Source organism: Rousettus aegyptiacus, unplaced genomic scaffold (genome assembly GCF_014176215.1).
Source record: "Rousettus aegyptiacus isolate mRouAeg1 unplaced genomic scaffold, mRouAeg1.p scaffold_m13_p_4, whole genome shotgun sequence".
Classification (NCBI taxonomy): Eukaryota; Metazoa; Chordata; class Mammalia; order Chiroptera; family Pteropodidae; genus Rousettus; species Rousettus aegyptiacus.
In genome coordinates this window covers 3456442-3478415 of record NW_023416307.1, presented here as the reverse complement: position 1 = coordinate 3478415, position 21974 = coordinate 3456442, and the positions used below count along the sequence as shown (strand labels likewise).

General features: G+C 38.0%; 1 protein-coding gene across 10 annotated transcripts in view; it reads left to right on the top strand.

Annotated features, from left to right (window-relative positions):
- TTC3 (tetratricopeptide repeat domain 3) overlaps positions 1–21974 on the top strand; it is a 99809-nt gene that overhangs the window by 40051 nt on the left and 37784 nt on the right. For all 10 annotated transcript variants that reach the window (XM_016123334.2, XM_016123333.2, XM_016123330.2 and 7 more), the window contains 14 exons: positions 1983–2043; positions 4802–4886; positions 5161–5295; positions 5896–5976; positions 7811–7923; positions 9881–10001; positions 11992–12114; positions 12908–13009; positions 14355–14447; positions 15031–15098; positions 16091–16227; positions 17090–17416; positions 18949–19200; positions 21742–21788. In XM_016123334.2, the coding sequence (XP_015978820.2) occupies positions 1983–2043; positions 4802–4886; positions 5161–5295; positions 5896–5976; positions 7811–7923; positions 9881–10001; positions 11992–12114; positions 12908–13009; positions 14355–14447; positions 15031–15098; positions 16091–16227; positions 17090–17416; positions 18949–19200; positions 21742–21788 (1745 nt within the window). The remainder of the gene's footprint in view (positions 1–1982; positions 2044–4801; positions 4887–5160; positions 5296–5895; positions 5977–7810; positions 7924–9880; positions 10002–11991; positions 12115–12907; positions 13010–14354; positions 14448–15030; positions 15099–16090; positions 16228–17089; positions 17417–18948; positions 19201–21741; positions 21789–21974) is intronic.

The window sequence follows — 21974 nt, the reverse complement described above, 5'->3', positions numbered from 1 at the left end:
ATTTAAATACTAAATAATTTAAATACTGTCCACATGTAAGCATCTACATTCAGTTGAAAAAATTGAGGTCCTAGGGTTAGGTTTAAATAGCTTTGCCTAAGGTTGTACAGCAGAAATCAAAGTAGAGCTCTTCTGCTTATTTGAAGCCTCTTGTTTTCTGAGGCCACCAGAACCAGCTCAGGCTCTTTTCCCCTCCTGTGACCTTTATTTCCATCTCTCCCCAGAGGTTCCATCAAATTCGCCGTGTCCCTTTTGTTGGTCTCTGCTCTGTACAACCTCGTGCATGTCACTTCCCTAGAAGTATGCGGTGGCTCCCTGTTCCTCCAGTGCGATAAGGGCCGAGTTCACAGCCGGACAAGCAGAAGCACAGGCCCTATACGCACTCACCCCAACCTGTCTTTGCAGCCTCCTAATCTCTGTCCTTACCAAACTTGCCAAGGCACCCAGGTTTGCTTAATGTTTCTTGAAATGAACTTCACTCTTAAAGTTCTGATCCTACTTATTCCTTAAAACTAAACACAAATGCTGCATCCTCACTAATGCTTTGCCCAGCCCCTCCAGCCCAAGCAATTTCTCCTTCCTGTGAATTTTAAGAGCAGTAAATATGGGATTCATTTGTTGAAAACAACATAGCATCTTTTTAAAATTATTTTTTTATTTTTCAGTTACAGTTGACATACAATGTTATATTAGTTTCAGGTATACAGCATAGTGATCAGACATTTATATACCTTAGGAAGTGATCACCCCAATAAATCTGGTACCCATCTAACACCAAACATAGTCATTGCAGTATTATTGTCTATGTTCCTTACGGTGTACTTTAGATCCACATGACTGGTTTTATAACTAGCAATTTGCATATTTTAATCCTTTCCCCTTTTCACCCATTCCCCCAACCCTTAGCAACCATCAAAATGTCTTCTGTCTCTATAAATTTGTTTCTTTTTTTTTGTTTGTTGGCTTGTTTCATTTTTTAGATTTCACATGTAAGTGGAATTATACGGTATTTGTCTTTGTGTGATTTATTTCATGTAGCATAATATCCTCTAGGTCCATCCATGTTGTCACAAATGGTAAGGTTTCATTCTTTCTTATAGCCAAGTAATATTCCACACACATCACTTCTTCATCTATTTGTCTATTGATGGACACTTAGGTTGCTTCCATGTCTTGGCTGTTGTAAATAATGCTGCAGTGAACATATGGATGTGTATGTGTTTTCAAATTAATGTTTTGAGTTTCTTCAGATAAATACCCAAAAATGCAATTGTTGAGTTCTTCTTTGTCTCTTGTTATAGCCTTTGTTTAAAGTGTATATTTTCTGGTATGAATATTGCCACCCCAGCTTCCCCTGCCCCCCATTTTCATGAAATATCTTTTTTCATCACTTTCAGTCTGTGCGTGTCTATCTGAAGTGGGTCTCTTGTAGGCAGCGTGTGCATGGGTCTTGTTTTCTCATCCATTCAGCTATCTGTGTCTTTTGATTGAAGCATATAGTCCATTTATATTTAAAGTAATTATTGGTAGGTATGTAGTTATTGCCACTTCATCATTCATATTCGATTTTTTTTCTTCTTAAGGAACTCTAACATTTCTTAGAATACTGATTTTGTGGTGATGAATGCCTTTAGCTTTTTCTAATCTGAGATCTTCTTAAAGGTGATTGTTCTTTAATTATTGTGGCCCTGTCCTTTCTTCCCATCTGATTATAGACTACCTGACAGTAGGAACTATGGCTTGTATCTCTCTGTATCTGCTATATGTCTATATGATAATAATCATTGTAATTTATCTTTATAATAATTTTATAGCATACATAGGAAAATAAATTCAGTATCTTTCTTGGCTAAACCTGGTTATAGTTATACTCACATACAATATTGCTTCCTTATTTAGTTTACATAGTTTTTAAAATTTAACTTTCAAGCTTATAGATATTTTGGTACAGATTTCAGGAACAAATACTTTTGTATTCACAGGTCAGCCTCCAAAATATAAAGGAAAACAAAAATCCCGAAACAATGAATTGGAGAAGTTCAGGTACGTTTATCTATGGTTTTTTTTTTTGTTTTTTTCCCTCATCTTCTTACCAAGAAAAAAAACAAAAAACAAAAAACCTTTCCAGTAGTAGTCACCTTTTACATATGTGTATTGTGATGAGTACTGAAATCCCTTTCAAATATCAAAGGGACGTCTTTAGGAGAGGGTTTGGCTATAGGATTATGAATCCTGAATGTTAATAGTGATTTTAAAAGTCATATGACATGGTATATTAGTGTTAATTTTTTAAAATTCCAGAATACATGTTCATAAGTGGGGAAAGTATTCAGATTTATAAAGTACAAATTGGTCTCCTTCCCTGTTCACCTTAGTTCACCTCTGCCACTGTTTCTCTCATGGTTTCCCGGTATAACTCATCGTTAATGGTCTTTCGGCCATCCGGAAACTTCCTCTGTGACACAGGCCTGGGTGTCAGGATAGCCAGAGGCCCTGTTGAGTAATTATCATTAGAGGAAAGTATTTACTAATACACTGACCACAAATAAAATTAGTTCTCCCAAACATACCTCCCCCCCCAGAATTAACGATAGACACTCTTGCCACCTGTCCTTATGGTTACTTCCCCTCGGCCACCCCCCTTACCTACAAAGGCCTAGATTGACTGCACAGTGAACTTGTAAGTCTTAGAGTAGATACAGAAGTTCATGAAGTTAATGAAAGTGATACTGGAGAAACTGCAAAGCCTTTCCTGCCAGTTATTCCAGTGTCAGTGTTCTCTTCATTTCTTAAGGCTGATTTCTTCGTAGATGCTTCAGGGAAAACTATTTGAATGTCAAAGTACTAAGAGAAATTAGTAAAGTCTCCTTTTTTAAAAAAAAAAAAAGTACTTTTTTTTTTTGATGTTGCTACAAAAATTAAATACAAAGCAAGGACATAGAATATTATTCTGTTATTTGGTAGAAAAATCCTGAATCCCTCTTCTCCCCCTCGCCCCGCCAAGAAACCAAAACCAAATATATGATCATTCTTTAAATGCACAGTTATAATTTTACCTGTTTTATTAAAGATAGATTTATTTTTCTTGACATTTTGTTTGTTTTCAAACTGAAGTCTTATTTGATTATGTCTACCTCAAGGGATTATTTAATGTTAAATGGGACAGCCACTTAAAACAATGCCCTGCAACATGGTAAAAATCATTATTGTTGTCACTATCATTTTCATTGTTAGAACATTCTAGCCTACAGCTTGCTTTGATCTTTCAGAATATCTTGCTTTATCTTCCTATATCAGACCATGGGGGATCTATATCCTTCATTTTCACGGTTGTAGAATATTTCGTAGTATAGATGTATATTTGAAGAAATTGCTAGAGTGGAATTGCTCTGTCAAAGGGGATGTGTAATTTTAACTCTGATAGATACTGCCAAGTTATCCTCCCAGAGAATGAGCACTGTTTACACTCTTACTAAGCTTTGAGAAGATACGGTATCATAAAATACATAGATACATATTTGGTCGTTGTCTCCAGATCCCAGCACAGAGCTCCTAAAACCCATGGAATTTCCTGAGCGACAAGAGTGTCTTTGTTGTTTATGACTCCCTTTTCTCTCTAGCTGAGTTTATACTAAAAGAAGTGACTCAGGGCTGGGCCCTACCTTCAGGACTGGGGCCGGTTGCCAGAAGACCAAGTATGTGAATGGAGGTTGGAACTTTTAGACCCTGATCTCAGAAGAGTTTGGGAAGAGAGCTGGAAATTGAGCTCAGTCACCAGTGGCCAGTAGTTTAATCTTTCATGCCTATGTAATGAATCCTCAGTAAAAACCTTTAGATATTAGGGAGCTTCTGGTGGGTGAATACATCGAGATGCTGGGAAGGTGGCCCTTTCTGGGACAGCATGAAAGCTGTGCCCCACCCCACTGCCCCTTTACTTTCCCATGTATCTCTTCCATTGGGCTTTTCCTGAGTTATATCATTTATAATAAACCAGTAATCCTGAGTAAAATGCTTTCATGAATTCTGTGACTTCTAGGGAATTGTTGAACCTGAGGGAAGTTCACAGGAACCCCTGAATTTGTAGGCAGTTACACGCAGTGTAGCTGGCCTAGGTAACCCATTGTGGCTGGTTTGAGGAGAGGGCAGCCTTGTGGGACTGAGCCTTTAACCTCTGGGGCCTGCATTGATTGATTCCAGAGCTGGTGTCAAAATGAAATTGAATTAGTAGATCCTCAGTTGGTATTGGAGAATTGGTGTGGAAAAATGACAATGTTGAAAACCCCATACATTTGGTGACAGAAATGGTGTCAGAAAACACCACCTAGGGAGCCTGACTCTTTCTTACCTTTACCAGCATCAAGTGTCAGACTTTCTGAAACAGCTGTATCATTTTATTAGGTTTTCCCATAGGATGGAGCATCTTTGTGTTGTTTATTGGGCACATTTCTTGTTTCAGGACCATATTGTTACTCATGACTGTAGATGGATAATAACTTCTGATAATCAGCAAAAATCTTCCCTAATTTACTAGTTTTTGAAAAGCTGTTTTTCCGTATCATCTTTATAATGGACTCATCATTTGGTCCCCCTCGACCTCTGATTTATAGGAATTTTTATTGAGCATTCATTGGATTTAGAGATTCATTTGGGGAGAATCGGTATCATGGTTAATATTTCTATTCAGGAACCTGCGACTCCATTTACTCAATGTGTAAAATGACCTTCAGTAAAAACGTTTTTTTCTTTATATAAATAGGACTTTTATTTTAAAATAATTCAAAACGGTGTTTTTCTCTTTCAGTGCTAGTTCACAAGGGAGTTTACCAGTGGATTTGAAAAACATCTTGGAGAAACAGTTTTCAAAATCTTCGAGAGCTGCACACCAGGTAAAGGAAAAGGCTGTTTGCATAGAAAAAGCAAACTCTTCAAATAGAACATTTTTCATGTGAATTAACTCTAATCACGTATATCTCTTAAGACGTATTTTTCTTTTTACAATTTAAGTTATGGACATATAGCTTAAATATGATTGCTAAGAAACCAAACCATCAGTAATTTAAATATCAACTTTTTAATTATGTTAACCAGAGATTTAACTAACAGTTAACACTGCGGAATCGTTCGCCTCCAGAGTTTTAACAGGACAAACTCTTTTGGCAGGACTTCGCCAACATCATGAAGATGCTAAGGAGCTTAATCCAGGACGGCTATATGGCCTTGTGCGAGCAGCGCTGCCGCAGTGCCGCACAGTCCTTCACGGAGCTGCTCAATGGCCTGGAGCCCCAGAAGATACAGGTGAGATGCCAGCAGCGTGCGCAGGGCTTCGGTTGCACCGTGTGACTGCGCCGCACACACACCGAGGTAGGCTGAGTCCTCGGGGCCATGAGAGGCAGGCCGGGCTCCCACTCTGCGCTTGGGCTGCACTCGGGACTCAGGACACGACCAGGCTTAGACTCTCCTTGCTTTCAAGTCAGTGTTCGTTAGGACTCTTGGCTTTTTCTCTGTTAAGGTACTCAGTCAAGGATCTAAGCTCACTTTAGTCACATCATTTCATCCAGAAAGAATTAACTAAGTGAGTGGATACTTCATGCAAGAGTATAAGAGAGCAGATGCCTTCATCTGTCATTAGTACCCACTTCTGCGTGAAGGGACGTGACTTCATTTACTCTTATCCATTATCCATGCCTTCAAGGAATCTAGGAGGCAGTTATTCTGTTTTAAATACTTGATAGCAACATGTCTTTGCCAAATATATTTTCTAATTCTTTTGGCCTTTATCCCAGCCATAGTGATTAGCGAGATTTTGTTACACTTTTTCTATTGTGCTAATGATGTAATGTTGATGTAATTGGGCAGAATTATGTTTGTATTTTTAACAAATGTTTTCATTGGCAGCAATTAAACCTGGCCATGATCAACTATGTCTTAGTCGTCTATGGACTTGCCATTTCTCTCCTTGGAATAGGACAGCCCGAGGTAAGATTTGTAACCGAAGTAATGAAACAATTAAAATGGGCCATGGGTTTTAGAAGGTATATAAAAATAGTTTTCCCATTTGGGCTGATTTCCTTTAACATAGTTTCTTGATAATATTTTTCTGAAATACCAAAGTTTAGTTTGTATTTTTTTTAAAAGAAAATTTAGTTTTGTAGTTCCATTAGGAAAAAAGCTACATCCAAAAACCAGTGGGAATCTACTTTTTATTTGAATAAAAAATAAAGGACCTAAGGTATCATAATAGATTGCAGAAACATGTTGAGGAGAAAAGGCAAGTTGGAGAACATAGGAAACACTGTGATACCACTTATGTACTATTTAGAAAACATACAGAACATATATTGTTTCTAGGTATCAGTGCATCTTGTGCATCTCGTAAAAGTTAAAATAACATGGACTAGCTCATGTCAAATTTAAAATCATGGTTGCATTTAATGAAGGAAGGAATATGCCTTGGTGGTTGAGAAAAGGAGTTCAGCTTTGTTTTATCCTGTTTAATTTTAAAACACAAAAGTGAAAATGATAACGTTAGTATTTCTTAGTTCTGGGTGGTGAGGACTTGGGTATTTTTTTATTTCCTAGAGTGTAGGCTTCCTATAACCACATAGTTATACTCTGCTTCCCATGGGTTTGTGTTTTCGATAGAGTTTGAAATGGCACTAGAATCACCTCAGGTATAATATATTCTTTTTTCCAACTTGGGCTCCAAGCATTCTAGCCTAGAAGGCTTAACCCTAATTGCTATCTAATATGGATGGAGTCATTTTTCCTGCTCACTTACCCAGTGCCTGAGACTCATTTTCCTTGTGACATGCTGCTTTCCTTGTTCGTGATGTGGCACGTGCACGTCTCCCATTAAGGCCTGTCTGTTTGCTAATAGATTGTTGGAGACAGGACTTCATGATCTCAATTCTTTTATTCTCAGAGTAATAATAAATATCTTTTGTTTTATCGGAATTGAAGAAATAGTTTATTACATTTGTGATCTACTTTGAAGTAGTGAGACCGATTAAAAAACAAACAGGTATGATAGCACTTGGGCCTTTGAGAGAATTTCGTCATTCAGAGTACCTCCCCAGAGGGAAGCGATGTTCACTCCAGTACAGCGCTTGCTTAAAACATTTTTGGAAGGCCGTCTTTGGAGCCAGCTGCAGAGCTCCTCATAAACTCCATTTTATACTGATATCTCCTTTTTCACCCACAGTGGGGTTACTAGTGTTGTGGAGAACTAGATGTCCTTAGTAATTTTTTCCAAAACCAAATTCATTGAAAGCACAGAAGTTTCTACAGTTGAGAATATTCAAAAGAATGTACTCTAAGCTCTGTGAAGCTATTACTAATGAGCTGTTTTTAAGATAGAGCATTTGTCTTATGCCAAGGAACATATGGCAACTTTACTGCAGTGCCTGTGCTCCCAGCGGGGCAGCCCTCACTAGGATATCTGTTACGGCGTGTTTGCGTCCAAGTCAGTCCTTCTACCATGAAGTCACACCGCTTAGTGCTAGCCAGCACCCTGGGCCCTCTGCGTGTGTTAGTAAGTGCTCATTTGGTTGGTTGGGTGATGTGTTCAGTGTCAGCTTTTCATTCTGGAGCTGGATCACTTTGGTGGTGAGTATCCACACGGTAAAAAAAAAAAAACAAAAAAAAAACATTATACAGTTGCTAAGAAAATGAAATGCAGTAAGTGTAATTTTGCCATAGAAATTTTGGACAGATGGTTGTTTTTAATATGACACAAAAAGAACCCTCACGTAAAATCTCTTCTAGCATTTCTTTTGCGTGTAAGTGATCATTGTTCTTATCGCTGTTGAAGGAATTATCGGAAGCCGAAAACCAGTTTAAGAGGATGATTGAACACTACCCCAATGAGGGGCTTGATTGCTTAGCCTACTGCGGAATTGGAAAAGTGTACTTGAAAAAAAACAGGTTGGTAGAAACCACACTACTTTATGCTCCAGGCTAGTCACTCATCCAGAGTCTAATGTGATAGCGATCCGTTTTCTGGAATTATTTTGATACCTTCTTGTGGCACACTCTTATAGTTGTGTTTACTTTGAGGACTGGCCTTTATAATATTAAAGTAAGGGCAATCACTTCAGTTCCTATTGATTTCTAATTTTGAATCTAATAAGAAATGCAGTAATAGAGTAATTTGACATGAGATGTTATGTTTTATATTTTCATATGTGTCATTTATAAATGACTGAATTGATATGTTAATGCTTTTACAAGTCTGATTATATAATTTTTTTGGTTAAATGCCTATTTCTCCAAAATACCTGTATAAAGATAGTTTTAATACAAGGTATGTATATGTTCAAAGATATCATGAGTTAGGAATAAAAATTTCTTCTCTGAATTTGAATTGTAGTCGGAATCATTATTCAAAGTTTATACTATGTAGCTGTTCTCTAGGTATTTCATGTCTTGTCTCCTCGAATTGCTATATGACTCTTAGGGGACAGGATTATGCCTTGAGCTTCTAAAAGAAAAAATCTCTCTATTCTTGTCACTTGTACCCAGTATGATGGTAGGTGTGTTTGATTACTTTATAAAGAAATAACTTTTAAATGGTTGAATATCATTCATAACTTTTAATTATCCTTAAGTTTTCATCTGACTTTTTAGGGGAAATTTTATCAAATGGTTGGTACTCTTGGGATCCCAATCTCAGAGTGTGCCTGGAACCTTCTTTATAGAATTTTAAAGATTAAAAAAGTTCTTTTACTTCCTGGAGTTACCGTCCGGCCAGGCTAAACTATAATAAGAATCAGGTAGAGCAAGGAGAAGTAAGGATTTAGCAATCATCTGTATAGCAGTAGCAAATGAAATTAACTTCAAAGTTTAGCATAAGTTGTCCAGAGCATACCTGTTTAATGCTGTGGTCACATGCAGTTAGTTATGCACAAGGTCTAGAAAAATAACAGATATGTAAAACCATTGTGATTGTGGTAAATGAAAAAATTTTTACCATATCGAAAGGCATTTAAATTTTAATTTCAGAATAATAGGGTGTGAGGTTCAATGTCCAATGTTCTGTTTTTTGCCATTATAATGTGCAGTTTCTAGTTTAAAGTCCTGCTTATAACTATGTGGGGGATGCTAGTGTAACACCACAGGCAAAAATATGTTCTTAAATTGGGAAATCGTTTTAAGATTGGAGAAAGCAGGAAAACCCTTTTTCTCTAGTCCGAAGAGAAGAATAAGGACATAGTTAACTTTATAATCTAGTGTTTCAGTATTCTTTTGTTGAATTAACTGTGGGAATGTATTGACATTTTTTTACAACTATAAATTGAAAAAAACCCATAAATAAGGTTAAAATATTTCATATTTATAGTTAAAACAATTTACATACACATTCATTCTGTTGAAATAATTCATTGCTTTATGGTTAAAGATAATCCAGATTCCATAATCTCTTTAAAATTTTTTCAGTAGGGTGATATTTACTATAGATATCCTAATAGAGTCAAGTTTAAAATAAAATAATTTCCCTATTTATGGTTAATTAGTGGAAGTGGAGGGTTGCTATTTCTCTATAAGAATCTAATTAGCTTAGTAAATGAAACAAATAAAAATCGAACAACTGAGTTGTTCAGTTTTCTGTTTTAATTGTTGGAAACTTTAAAAAATAAATTACAACTTTCAAAGGACTATAGCCACTGTTCAAGCAGGTTTGTATTTAATATATGTTATTTTAATAAGCAAACAACAAAAATGTTTTGGTTTTTTTAAAGAAACTATAGGTTACAGTGACTTTCTATGCAGTGATTTTTCAAATATGTTTGCGCTAGTAAGTTTAAAATCTCTAACTTCTGTTGTGGAGAATGAAAATTCATGTCACATCTTTAATACCTTATTTCTTAATAATTTTACCTAGATTTCTAGAAGCTCTTAATCACTTTGAGAAAGCAAGAACCTTGATCTGTCGTCTTCCTGGAGTGTTAACTTGGCCCACAAGTAATGTGGTTATTGACGAGACTCAGCCAGGGAAAATAAAGGTACCCATTTATTTCTGCAGAGCGCTTCTTGCTAATTGTAAAAGCCCTTCTCTGTGTTCAGCTCCCCACATGCACTTCCCCTTTAAAAGCTAGTGAGAATCACTAACATCTCTTAAATGCTTTCTATGTGCCAGTCACACACCTTCCATATTTCATTACCTTTAATACTTACAGCAGCCCTGCAGGATGAGTACTGTGATTATTTCATTTTACAGATGAGGAAAATTAAGTTTAGAGAGAATAAGTGATGAGCTGAGGGGTAAACAGCTAAGAAACAGTGGAGCTAGGACTTGAATCTAGACATTCTAATGTCAGAGTGTGTATTATTAAGCAGTATGCTCTGTTGGTCATGCTTAGAGAAGGGTCTAGATAGCATTGTTGTTTCATCAGACTTACTGTAGTTATTGGAATGGTTCTTGAAAACTCAGAAAGTTTAAACTTAGTCTTATATCCAGAAGCGTAGGATGCTTTGCTAGTGTTGGAAAGACTAAATTATGTGTGAGGTGCCTTTACTTGTGCTGAACCCTGACATGTGCTCAACTTGCTTTTTTGACCAAAGCTTTAGAAAGCACAGGGGTTAACTCTTGCAACTCAGTAAAACAGCTGATCTAATTAAAAAGTAGCCAAAGGCTATAAATCAACATATTTGCCAAGAAGTTACACAGATAACCAACAAGCATGTGAAAGGTGTTCAACACCATTAGGTGTCAGAGAAATGGAAGTTAAACCATAATAAGATAGTACTTTATACCAGTTAGTGTGGTTATATAATTATAAGAGGTGTTGACAAGGCTGTGGGGAGATCCAAACCCGTGAACACCGGTGGTGGTCATGCGAAATGGTGTAGCTGCTTTGGAAAACAGTCCGGCAGTTGCCAAGTAGGTTAAAGAATATATCCACTCGTGTGTGTGTGGGGGGGGGGGGTGGGCAGGGAGAGAAAACACATGTTCTCGGAAAACCTGTACATGAATGTACATAGCAGCATTATTCATAATAGACAAAAAGTGTTTGTTGTCTGATGAATGGCTAAAGACAATTTATACAATTGAATATCATTAGCCATAAAAAGGAATGAAGTACTGATAGGTGCTACAACGTGGATGAACCTTGAAATCTTGCTAAGTAAAGCCAGACACAAAAAGAACATACTGTTATGATTCCATTGATAGGAAATGTTCAGAATAGGCAAATCTATGTATAGAGATAGTAGGTTTGTGGTCTTTAGGGCTTAGGGGGAAAATGGGAAGGGGATGCTGATGGGTGTGTTTTCTTGTTGGGTGATGAAAATATTCTAAATTTAGATTGTAGTCATTGTACAACCTTGTGAATGTGAAACTATCGAACTATACACTTTAAATGTATGAATTGTACGGTATGTGAATTACATCTTACTCAAAGCTGGTATAAAAAAATTCAGCACAAAACACAGGGATCATTGGATTTGTCTCTCTTTATACTAGATTGAGATGGTGACATAGGAACTATTGATAACGAAAGCCACGCTGGAAGCATGGATTGAGTCTCTTGGCTTCAGTGGCAGTGGGATAATTCTTCAGGGAATGAACAAGCACAGGTGGTGGGGATTCAGGGAGGTGGATGAACTAGAGGGGTAGGATCCCAGGTGAAGGGACATCAGGAAGGGGAATAGAGAGTCCTAAGCGTCATTCTACCGTGTTTGACTCCCTCCGAATGCTAAAAGGAGATTTCTAAGAGCTATGTGTTGTATGAGGTTTGACGATTTAAGATAAGATTTTGATTCTAACTTTGAAATTCTTAATTTTTTTTCACTCCTTTTTTTCCCCCATCATTCTCTCTTGACATGTCTCTATATCAGACTCCTTCTAGAAGTAAAAAATTTTAAAGTGGTATGTAGTTTGTTCTTGGCTGAAAAAATTTAGGTTATTCCTATGCTGAAAATATTTTGATGGCAAGAGGTTATTTTTGTTGATGAATTAGTGTGGTAGCAGTATCATTTTTATTTTTGTTTTAGATGCTGTTAGAGAAATTTATTGAAGAATGCCGGTTCCCTCCAGTGCCAGATGCCATTTGTTGCTATCAGAAGTGCCATGGATATTCCAAAATCCAGATCTACATAACGGATCCAGACTTTAAGGTAAATGACAGACATACTGTAAGACGTTAACTTACTTGATTGTGCATTAAAATGAATTCAGAAAAAATTTTGTAATTGGAGGCACCCGAGTTCTTTGGCTTGCTAGCAGGTTTATGTCCTGTTGTCCACCCCTTACCCTGGACCTCTTTTTAGGTCTGCACCATCTCACGTGGGCACCCAGAGCCACCGAAATCAGCACTGCGGGCAGGGTGGTGGCCCGGCAAGGGAGACTGACTAATCCATTTCCCCTTCCTAGTCACTATGTTACCTAACTGCCTGTTCCTTAGAAGCCCAGGAGACAGGATGAGGTTGTTACCTCAGATTTATTATGATTCTAATCTCATGAAATTTGAGTCCAAGAATCTAAAGGCCACAGGATCACTGAATTAGCACCCAGAGACCTAAGTTTGAGACCAAGTCTGGCACTTAATTGAGTGAATAAGTTACCGGGCCTTAGTTTATTCAGGAAGCTGATAGCTGCCTGCTGTGGCACTATCCCTGGTTAGTAAACAGATGAAATAGTGTTTATAAAATGTTTGATTCATTGGAAAGGATAGTGTAGCTGTAAACTGTGGGATTGAACATGTCAGTCAAGCTCTATCTCTGGCACTAGGCATTCTGGGGTATGAAAGTTCGGATGGCCCCATGAGGAATGTGGTGTCTAGCTAGTTATGTCTGCCAGGTGAATGTAAACGGCTCTTTGTATCTTGGTGTGCATTGTGAATGATTGAGTGAGAGACAGAGACTGAAGAAAACTTTAAAATGTGAATTAAAGAAAATTTTAAACCTCTAGGGTTTTATACGAATCAGCTGTTGCCAGTACTGCAAGATAGAGTTTCACATGAATTGTTGGAAGAAGTTAAAAACAACAACCTTTAACGATAAAATTGACAAGGTAAGACTAAGATTATCTGGATTTTTTAATTTGTTTATTTTACATTGAATTTTTCCCTTGAGAATCTTAAGAGAATGTCTTGAATATAAATTCCTTTTTTTGCATTGTAGACGTAATCAGAAAGTTTTAATTAAAGCTTTAGTGATAAAGTAGAAAATAGTTTTGTTTTTAATAGACATATAAATAACCATGAATATCTTTAGTCATTTGTTTTCCCAGCCTTCACATTGGGAATGTTAGGCTCAAACATAAAAATTTTAATGTTTCATTTTAAAATATAGGTCTTATATTATGCACTGATAATTTTAGTCCTTCAAGGATCTTACATTTAAAGTTATGATGTAGAATTGGGGTCTCAGATTTTTTATTTCCTACCAAAATTTGATGAGATAATTTGTACTAAGGAGAATCAACTTAAATTTTATGCTACTACTTCACATTAGGGTGTCTCTTAATTAGCAGGGTAATGATGTTAATTATCATTAGCTAGGTATACTTTGAGAGAAAGCGCAGTTTGAAAATCTTATTTGTATTCATAGAATTTGTTTCTGATTCGTGTAAGCTATGAACTTAAAAAACAAAAACCTTTTTCTACACTGCATGAAGTCACGTAAACCCCTAATGATTGGGGGAAAAATGAAGATGCTTGTGCTACATGTGTGTTAGCAATAGGAGTTATTCAAGTTTGGTAGAAATAAATCCTCACATTTTAGACATTATATAGTTAACTAAAGATACACGATATGACCAAATTACTATTGCTGTCGGGCTGCTTCCGCTGTGTCTTTGTCGTACCATGATGATGTGTCTCCTGCTGTACACACTCCCTGAGTGGTCTTAGCCATTTCCTGGGTTGACTTACCCTCTGTACATTAGCTTTTACAGGGATATACTGAAGTAACATAAAACCCAAATATCTCATGACTCAAAATAACAAACGTTCATCTTGCTTACATTGCTTGTGCTGAGGTCCTGCTGGCCAGTGTGGGGCTTTAGCAGCTCTGGTCCATGTGGCTGTGTTCCTTGTGTCTGAGTCAAGAGTGCCTGGGATGTATTCTTGTGGCAAAAGGCAAAGATTAGTGGCCAGTCCAATCAGTGTTTCTGAACGCTTTTTCTTGGGCACGATGTATGTCGTATTGGCTCTCCTTGCTTTGACCAGAGCAAGCTGTGTGGTCAGCAGTGTAGTCTTGCAGGGAGGCCCAGAGAGTCACATGGCAAAGGACAGAACTTTTAGTACCTCCTGAAGGAGGTGTTTGACCATATTTTGACTGTTGCAGATGGTTAAATTGGTATACATGTACAGATTTATTCTGAGATATAGCACTTTTTTTTTTTAATTAAATAGGATTTTCTACAAGGAATTTGTCTTACCCCGGACTGTGAAGGTATCATTTCTAAGATTATCATCTTCAGCAGTGGTGGTCAAGTTAAATGTGAAGTAAGTATCTAATTTAGGGGAAGTCTTACTAAACTGATAACCAGAATGCTTACACCTTTTAAAACACGATTAAAATTTACGGAAGTTGTGCAATTTGGATCTGGTTTTTTCCAGGAGATGGTTATTTTTTAAGAAAATAGAGGAAATATTGGGATATGAAAATTTCTTTGCAACGAAGGAGTCTCACATTATTTTATTTCTTAATGAGAATAGGAGGCTTTTTACATTATAGTTTTACTGTTGTCACTCTTTTTGATAACTTCTTTTCTTAATCTCTGGTAAACTTTTGGGTACTGAAGGTAGGGGTTCTTAGGGAGAGGGGGAAGGTGTAATGATATTTATAGTTTATTTTGATCTCAACTTACTCTTAGTTTTTAAAAAAATTTCTTGCTAAAGTGTGTCTACTCGTTCCTTTTTCCAGTAAATTGTTTGCTAAAGTTTTTGGGCTTTTTTTCTGGCTCAGAACATTACTTTTCCGTATTAAATTGAACATTGTGCTTCTGAAATGCTTGATGCTTGTGGTTTTGTGCTTTATGTCATTGGAGTATGAGACAAATTTTGGATGTTTTTGTTTTATTCAAAGTTTGAACACAAGATCACAAAAGAAAAGGTTCTTCCTCCAAGACCTATTCTGAAACAGAAATGTTCTAGGTAAGATTTTTAACAGTCAGTAGCTTAATGATGTTTCAGAATATAATTAAAGGCAAATTTCTAAATTATACTGGTTTTTAAATGGGCTATGCACATCTATCCAAATAGGTGGTTTTTAAATTATTTTTATTGCTAGATAAAACACAAGGAGAACTAGCCTGGAGTGGTTAAGTACTGAAAACGTGAATCAGAAACATTATTTAGTGATTGAACTTATATGTAGAATTATGAAATTTGATGCTGTGAAATGACATTTGATTAATAAGTGTCAGTTAGATAAAAAATTGTATACTTACCTCTCAGCTGTTTAATTTCAAAAAACGTATTTACTTTTTATCTCTCTTCAGCAAACATTTTGAACCAGTGACATGTCTCACTGAAATAATGTACTGTCAAAATTATTACTTCTTTTTATCTTCTTGTTTAGATCAAATGATTTAAATTCTATTTTCTCTTTGGTCTTGCCACTTGTTTTCTAAGAAATGATTTTGTTCATTATTGGTGACCAAGAAAAAGCAAAAGAAAAGACGAACAGAATTATTTGTTGAAGAGAATTCACTGTAGTCACATCAACCAAATTGCCGTGTTGTGGGCCATCATTGGGATGTGAAAATAATATTTTACTGTGGAATCTTTTATTTGAAATGAGCTTTTACATGTATTATCTTAAAGAGTAATTTTTATTATTCATATTTTCCCTGAGCAGTAACTTAAAAACATGGAAATAACGTGTATACAATCTGTACATGCCATCCTTATATTTAAAAGTCATTCAGTCGTTGAGGTTTGTGTTTTCATGAAACAAATATCCTTCATTTGACTAAATTGATCACATGTATCAACAGTTTTTTGAACAGAAGATACAGGCTAAGTTCTAACTGAAAAGGAATACCTCTCACTTATTGTTTGGAGAATAGTTTCTGTAGCAAACAAAGGAAAATAGTTGAATTTATGACAAAAGTGAATTATCACTAACTATAAATGTTTATCAGTCTAGAGAAGCTGAGACTGAAAGAAGACAAAAAATTGAAGAGAAAGATCCAAAAGAAGGAAGCAAAGAAGTTAGCACAAGAAAGAATGGAGGAAGATTTAAGGGAAAGTAATCCACCCAAAATCGAAGAGCAGAAAGGTATGCCAGAGTCCACGGCACAATAAGAATGATGTGCTCTCGCTTGATACTGTAAACGTTAATATTCACCTCATTGCGCCGTATGTTAATTGTAACTGAATTGAAATTTAGATATCACTTGACACTTTAATGCTACCACCGGCTTCTATTACTCCGAGATGGGGAGGGGTGGTGTAAAGAGCACTGATTTAGGAAGTAGTGCGGAGAGGAGGGGTGGATTCAGAACACCACCAGCTGCAGACCTGGGGTCGACTCTGAACACAGCCTCACCTCTAACAGAAGGTGAGAGTAAGATCCAGCAAATTACGTGTGACAGTGCTCTGTCAACTCCACTAAGAGGATTTAAGTTCTAAAATAGTGAACTGTAAATTAGCTGTTAATTATATGAAATAATGCACAGTTCAGATAAAGAAGCGGTTCATAAAAGGCACCAGGAAGGTTGCCCAGTCCAGCCTTTTGTTTTATGATCAGCTTGTCATCACTCCCTGATCCACATGGGACCATCTAGCTGGTGATTTCGCTGTTTCTGTGGCCATGTCTGTCCTATGTGTACTTTCAGTTTCGAGTTGAAGTAAGTTATTCTCATTTTCTACTAGGGTGGCTGTCTCCAAAATGAAGTATTTTCACCTGTTGTCTTGATTTTTCATCTAGTATTCCATGAATGGTTCACAAATCAGTCAAAATGATCTTTCCTCCTGAACCCTTCGTATTCTTAATGACTTAACAAGTTTAATGAACATAAAAACATAAAGAATCTATGAGTCTTGTTTTATGTTATATAATGTTACATTATTTCTTTGTGTTTATGTTTGCAAATTAGTCCTGTTTCTCACTTTAACCAACCACTGTTATTTATCCTTAGAAACTGTAGCTAATGCTCAGAGTTGCCAGTTCCTGAACGACAGAATTCTGCAGTGCATAAAGCAGTATGCCGACAAGATTAAGTCTGGGGTACTGAATACCTCCAAGCTTCTCAAAGAATTGCTTTCCTGGAAGGTTTTAAGCACAGAAGACTACACAACCTGTTTTTCCAGCAGAAATTTTCTAAATGAAGCAGTGGACTATGTCATTCGTTACTTAATTCAGGAAAAGAATAGAGTAAAAACACGGATCTTTCTGCTTGTGTTGAGCGAGCTCAAAGAAATGGAGCCAAAGTTGGCCACTTGGATCCAGAAACTTGACAGCTTTGGTATGTCATTGAATTCCAGAGGCTCAGTTTAGTAGGAAGGGTGAATGTGGGTCTCCGAGTCCTTTTTCATTTTCCTATTGTTTGTGATTTTTTAAAATGTAGGACTATAGATTTGTATGGTTAAAATCACTATTTCTCCCCACTCAAAATTTTTAGGTTATTTTATAGGTAGGTTACAATATACTTTTAGAAAAGAAAGTTCAGTTGGTTAGGAAATCCAGCCCTGTGTTATGTTGAGCTGGTTGTCAGCGTGTAAACTGTGAGTACTAGGTGGAGTCATGGCACAAAGCACCCTTGGGACCATGCCTTCTGGGATTGTGCGCAGCTCAGCGCTCAGATTCCTCAATGAAAGATGGAAAGAAGAGTGGATAGAACTGCCTAGGCTCATCCTAAGGCAAATGTATAGCTAAGAATTAAGAGAATACCCTGGGGTTGATCTCAGCTGTGTGAGTCACAGAATTATAAAATTTTGTTCTGATTTTTCTAACTTGGTTGAGGAAGACCCTGGCCCTCATCCCACCCCAGCAGGCTCTTTGGCCAAGGTCACGGTGCAGTCTGGCAGATATGGATACAGTTGCTATCTAACACTGGATACTGATTTCTTTGGGTATCTACCAAGATCCTGTGTATCTTGATGACTGATGGCGACTGGCCTCACACAATAGGTGATTTGGTGGCAGCTGTTAGATGAAAGGCTAGGGGCAGAGCAGGGCTTCTAGACTGAGCCTGGCCTCTGAGCTGCCCTGGCCTGCCTGAAGTGTTAAAGATGTGAGGTGTTAGAGACGTGAAGATTCCAGGGTTTCAGAGAAGATGCTGGTAGGTTTCTCCATAGAGGTGTAGGTGGCAGCAACCTTAGCTTAGGTCTCCATGGTTTCCGGTATCAGAAAATTTCTATTAAGTGATGATTGCCATTTGTGTCTATTAACCATCAGATGTGTAAATTATAGAGTTATTTCTCACTTCGATCTGCTTTAGAAGATAGACTCCAGAGAATAAGCTCGTCTGGTTGTGCTTGCTTGGGCAGGAATGTCTGCCACTGTCCGTGGTGGGGAGCAGCAGCCGTGGAGCCTTAAAGCCCATTGACAGGGAAACATGACCTGTGCTTTGGACGTAACTCACGTTTATCCTAGATTAACAGTTTCGCTTTATAGGTACATGTGCGTATTACATAAAGTCGTGGTTTCTATTTAAAGTTGTAAAATGAGTTCAAGCCCTGGTGTAAAGCTCATGTTTACTTATTAAAAGCAAGTAATTTCCAGTTCCTGGAATTCTATTTTTCACAAAAGGTCTGTACAGTGGAGTCATATCATGTTCATATTTAACATGAGAGGTCAGTTTATACGCAGAAAGAGGGAGAGGAAGGGGAAATGAACCTTTCAGTGCTGGGCGTGATTGCTGCCTTCCCCCCACCTGCACATGCTCTGATGTGAGCCTTAGGTGGGGGCGTGAACCGCTTTCAAAGATGTGAAACTAAATGTGACTTTCCAGTAAATGATTTTTCCCTTCTGATTTGGGCTTTATTTTTATTACAGGCTTAGATGCTACGGAATCTTTTTTTTCACGTTATGGAGCATCTCTTAAAGAGCTTGATTTTAGCATCATGACTTTTCTTTGGAATGAGAAATATGGTCATAAACTAAACTCAATAGAAGGAAAGCAACTTGATTATTTCTACGAGCCAACATCATTGAAGGAAGCGCGATGTTTAATATGGCTGCTAGAAGAACACAGAGACAAGTTCCCAGCATTGCATAATGCTTTAGATGAGTTCTTTGATATAATGGGTATGTGGGCCAAGTTTCAGTTTCTATCTAATTCTAGGGGGAACATATCTGAAGGACCTAGTTTATTTAAAAATGAAGAAAATAGTGAAAATTACCATGGTGCAACCAGCTTAAGAATAGTGATTTTTTTTTTTTCACATCATCATTAAACCTTTTTGCTCTATTGAGCTAAGTGTTAGATCCTCAGAGGGGTATGTTACACGGACTGTATCCATTACCGTTGTCATGTTAGATATTTTGTCACCGTCATGGCAAAGATTGCACATTAAATTGATAATTTTTTAAAGAAATGGTTTGCTTTGTAGCACTCAAAACATTGGCCTGCAGATATAGGCGATGTTTGTAGAATCTAGAACAGAGAGCACATCCGTGGTAGTGAGAAGAACCTACAACTGGGAGTCAGGAAAAGTATGCTGTGGCCCAGACTCTTTTCTGAGTCGTTTCATTGAAAACCTTGTTTCTCCTGCTTCAAGGCCCATGCTAGGTGTTAATAAGGAATTCAGAAATGCTTCTGCTAGTTGCTGCTCTCAAGGACTTTCTGCTCTACAAAAGGGCATGTGATAAATGTGATTGTAATGTGGGGGAGTAGGCTCAGTAAGAGAGGACCAGAAACGGGGGTTTAGACGGAGGATCAAGCACTTGTGTCCCCCCCAGGGAAGGGGAGAGCCTGGTGCGGGGTGGCCTCTGAGCTGGGCTGTGATGGAGGTGGGGTTGGACAGGGTGGCATCGGGCTTAGAGAGGCAGGATGCAGGGAATCAGAGGACCTGTTTGGGTAAGAGGACAGAGTCCAGTGTGGCACAGTAGGTAGATAGTAGTTCATTCCTTAGCTTCTCTGCAATCGTAGTTTCTTCGTCATGAAAACGAGAGGATTTGGAGCCAGTGATCTGTGTGGTCCCATTTTACTTCAAAATTCTAATATTTTAGATTCTAATTATAATTAGAATTTCTTATCTTTGGTATTACATGTGTATCTTAACGATACACACTTTTCCTCAGCATCAGAAGCTATTTTATATATTGTTGGGCTGTCCTGGGACTGAGCTTACAAAACCATGTTTGGGTCACACAGCAAGAAAACTAAAAAGGACACATTTCCCTCCCACTGTGCATTTTCCCTGATTCTTGTGTTCTAAACCTAAAATACACAGTCCATCCAGTTGTGACTGTTTCTCTGCTCTTAGTCATAGAGTTAGAAGTCACCAGCCAAATGACTGACCGACAGACTTTCAAGTCCCATAGCTCTGCCTCTCACCTTCACCCTAGACACTTTCAATTTTATCTCTTTTCATTGAAAGAAATGATTGTATTTTTTAAAACTTTAGAAAGTCTCCTATCTTGTAAATAAGGAACCCAAACCCCCCTCCTGAACTCTGGGTGTGCCTCTGTGGACAACCAAGAGGCATCTCGAGAGCAATGTGGCCGAATCCACTTACATCCCACTTATTTTCTAAATTTATCTTATTTAATAACACTTTGTATATCGTGTTTTTAAGCAGGAAACCCTGGAATTAGCCTCAATTCTTACTTTTCCCTGTTACCCCATATCTAACTTGTCAGCAGTCCAAATAAGCTTTATCTTGGACCCGTTTTTTCTTATCCATCTCTACTTCCCTAGGCCAGGACCTCAGTAATCCTCCCATGATTAGACTGTGACAGTAGTCTGCAAACTGGTCTCCAGGCCTCTGGACCCTCCCATCCAAATATTCCTCTTGTATTGCCACTAGTGACTCTTATAACATCTGTCTGATCCCCTAACTATTCTGTTTGGGGAACGCTTGGTTTTGCCTGCCACCTCCGAATGAGCACCTGCTTCTTCCTGCATCCAAACTTGCCTGTGCTTTCCTGCCTGCCTCCTTCGCTTGTGCAGTTCCGCCAGTCACGTCCCGCTCCTTTGCTTTGCTTGTTCAAGTGCCCTCTTCCCCAAAGCCTTTCCTGATCCCTCCTTGGGCCTCTCCCCTTGAAGACCAACCATTGCTCCACCAGCACAGGTTCCATTGCATCGGTTGTGGCCCTTAGCTCATAGCTCACTGGGTTACAGCTGTTGGCCTGTCAGTCTTCTGTGCAGAGTGGGGCTTGTTGGATGGCAAGGGCTATTCCACGCATCTCTGTATTCCCAGCACCAGCTTAGAGTTTGGTACCTAGAAGGCACTCAGATTATGCTGAAGTGGATTGAAATTTTGTGATTCTTTGTAGTAGGTTCCCCATTTAGTTAGCTGTTTGGCTCTTAGTTTCTTTTTCTTTTTTCCTTTTTTTTTTTTTAATGCCTGCAACACATGGTCTTCAGTGGTCTTCCATCCAAGTACTAACCAGGCCTGACCGTGCTTAGCTTCCGAGATCAGACAGGATCAGGCATGTTCAGGGTGACATGGCCATAGACGCCCTTGGTTTCTAAACTAGAGTTATATCAAAGGCAAATAAGGCATAGAACATGGTCTGGGTTGGTAGTGCCCGAGGTGGTTTTCTTTAAGGCTTTAGTGCATCGAATGGAATGACATTATAAATATTTCGTTTCCTCACCAAACCATCTGTATCTTCTTACAGACAGCCGCTGTACTATATTAAGGAAACAAGACAGTGGAGATGTGCCGGTGAGTGATTTGGTTGCTGTCAGTGTTATGCTCTCATTGTGTTAGCCAAAGGGAGAGGAAGACCCAGGCCAGTGTGCAGTTACATCTAGGTGGCACTCCAGAACCAAATCTGGAGGACCTCGGGTGAAGTGTGCTGTTCCGTTAGGAAGTCCATCCCCATCTTCCTGGAGCTGGAGCAGCAGTCAG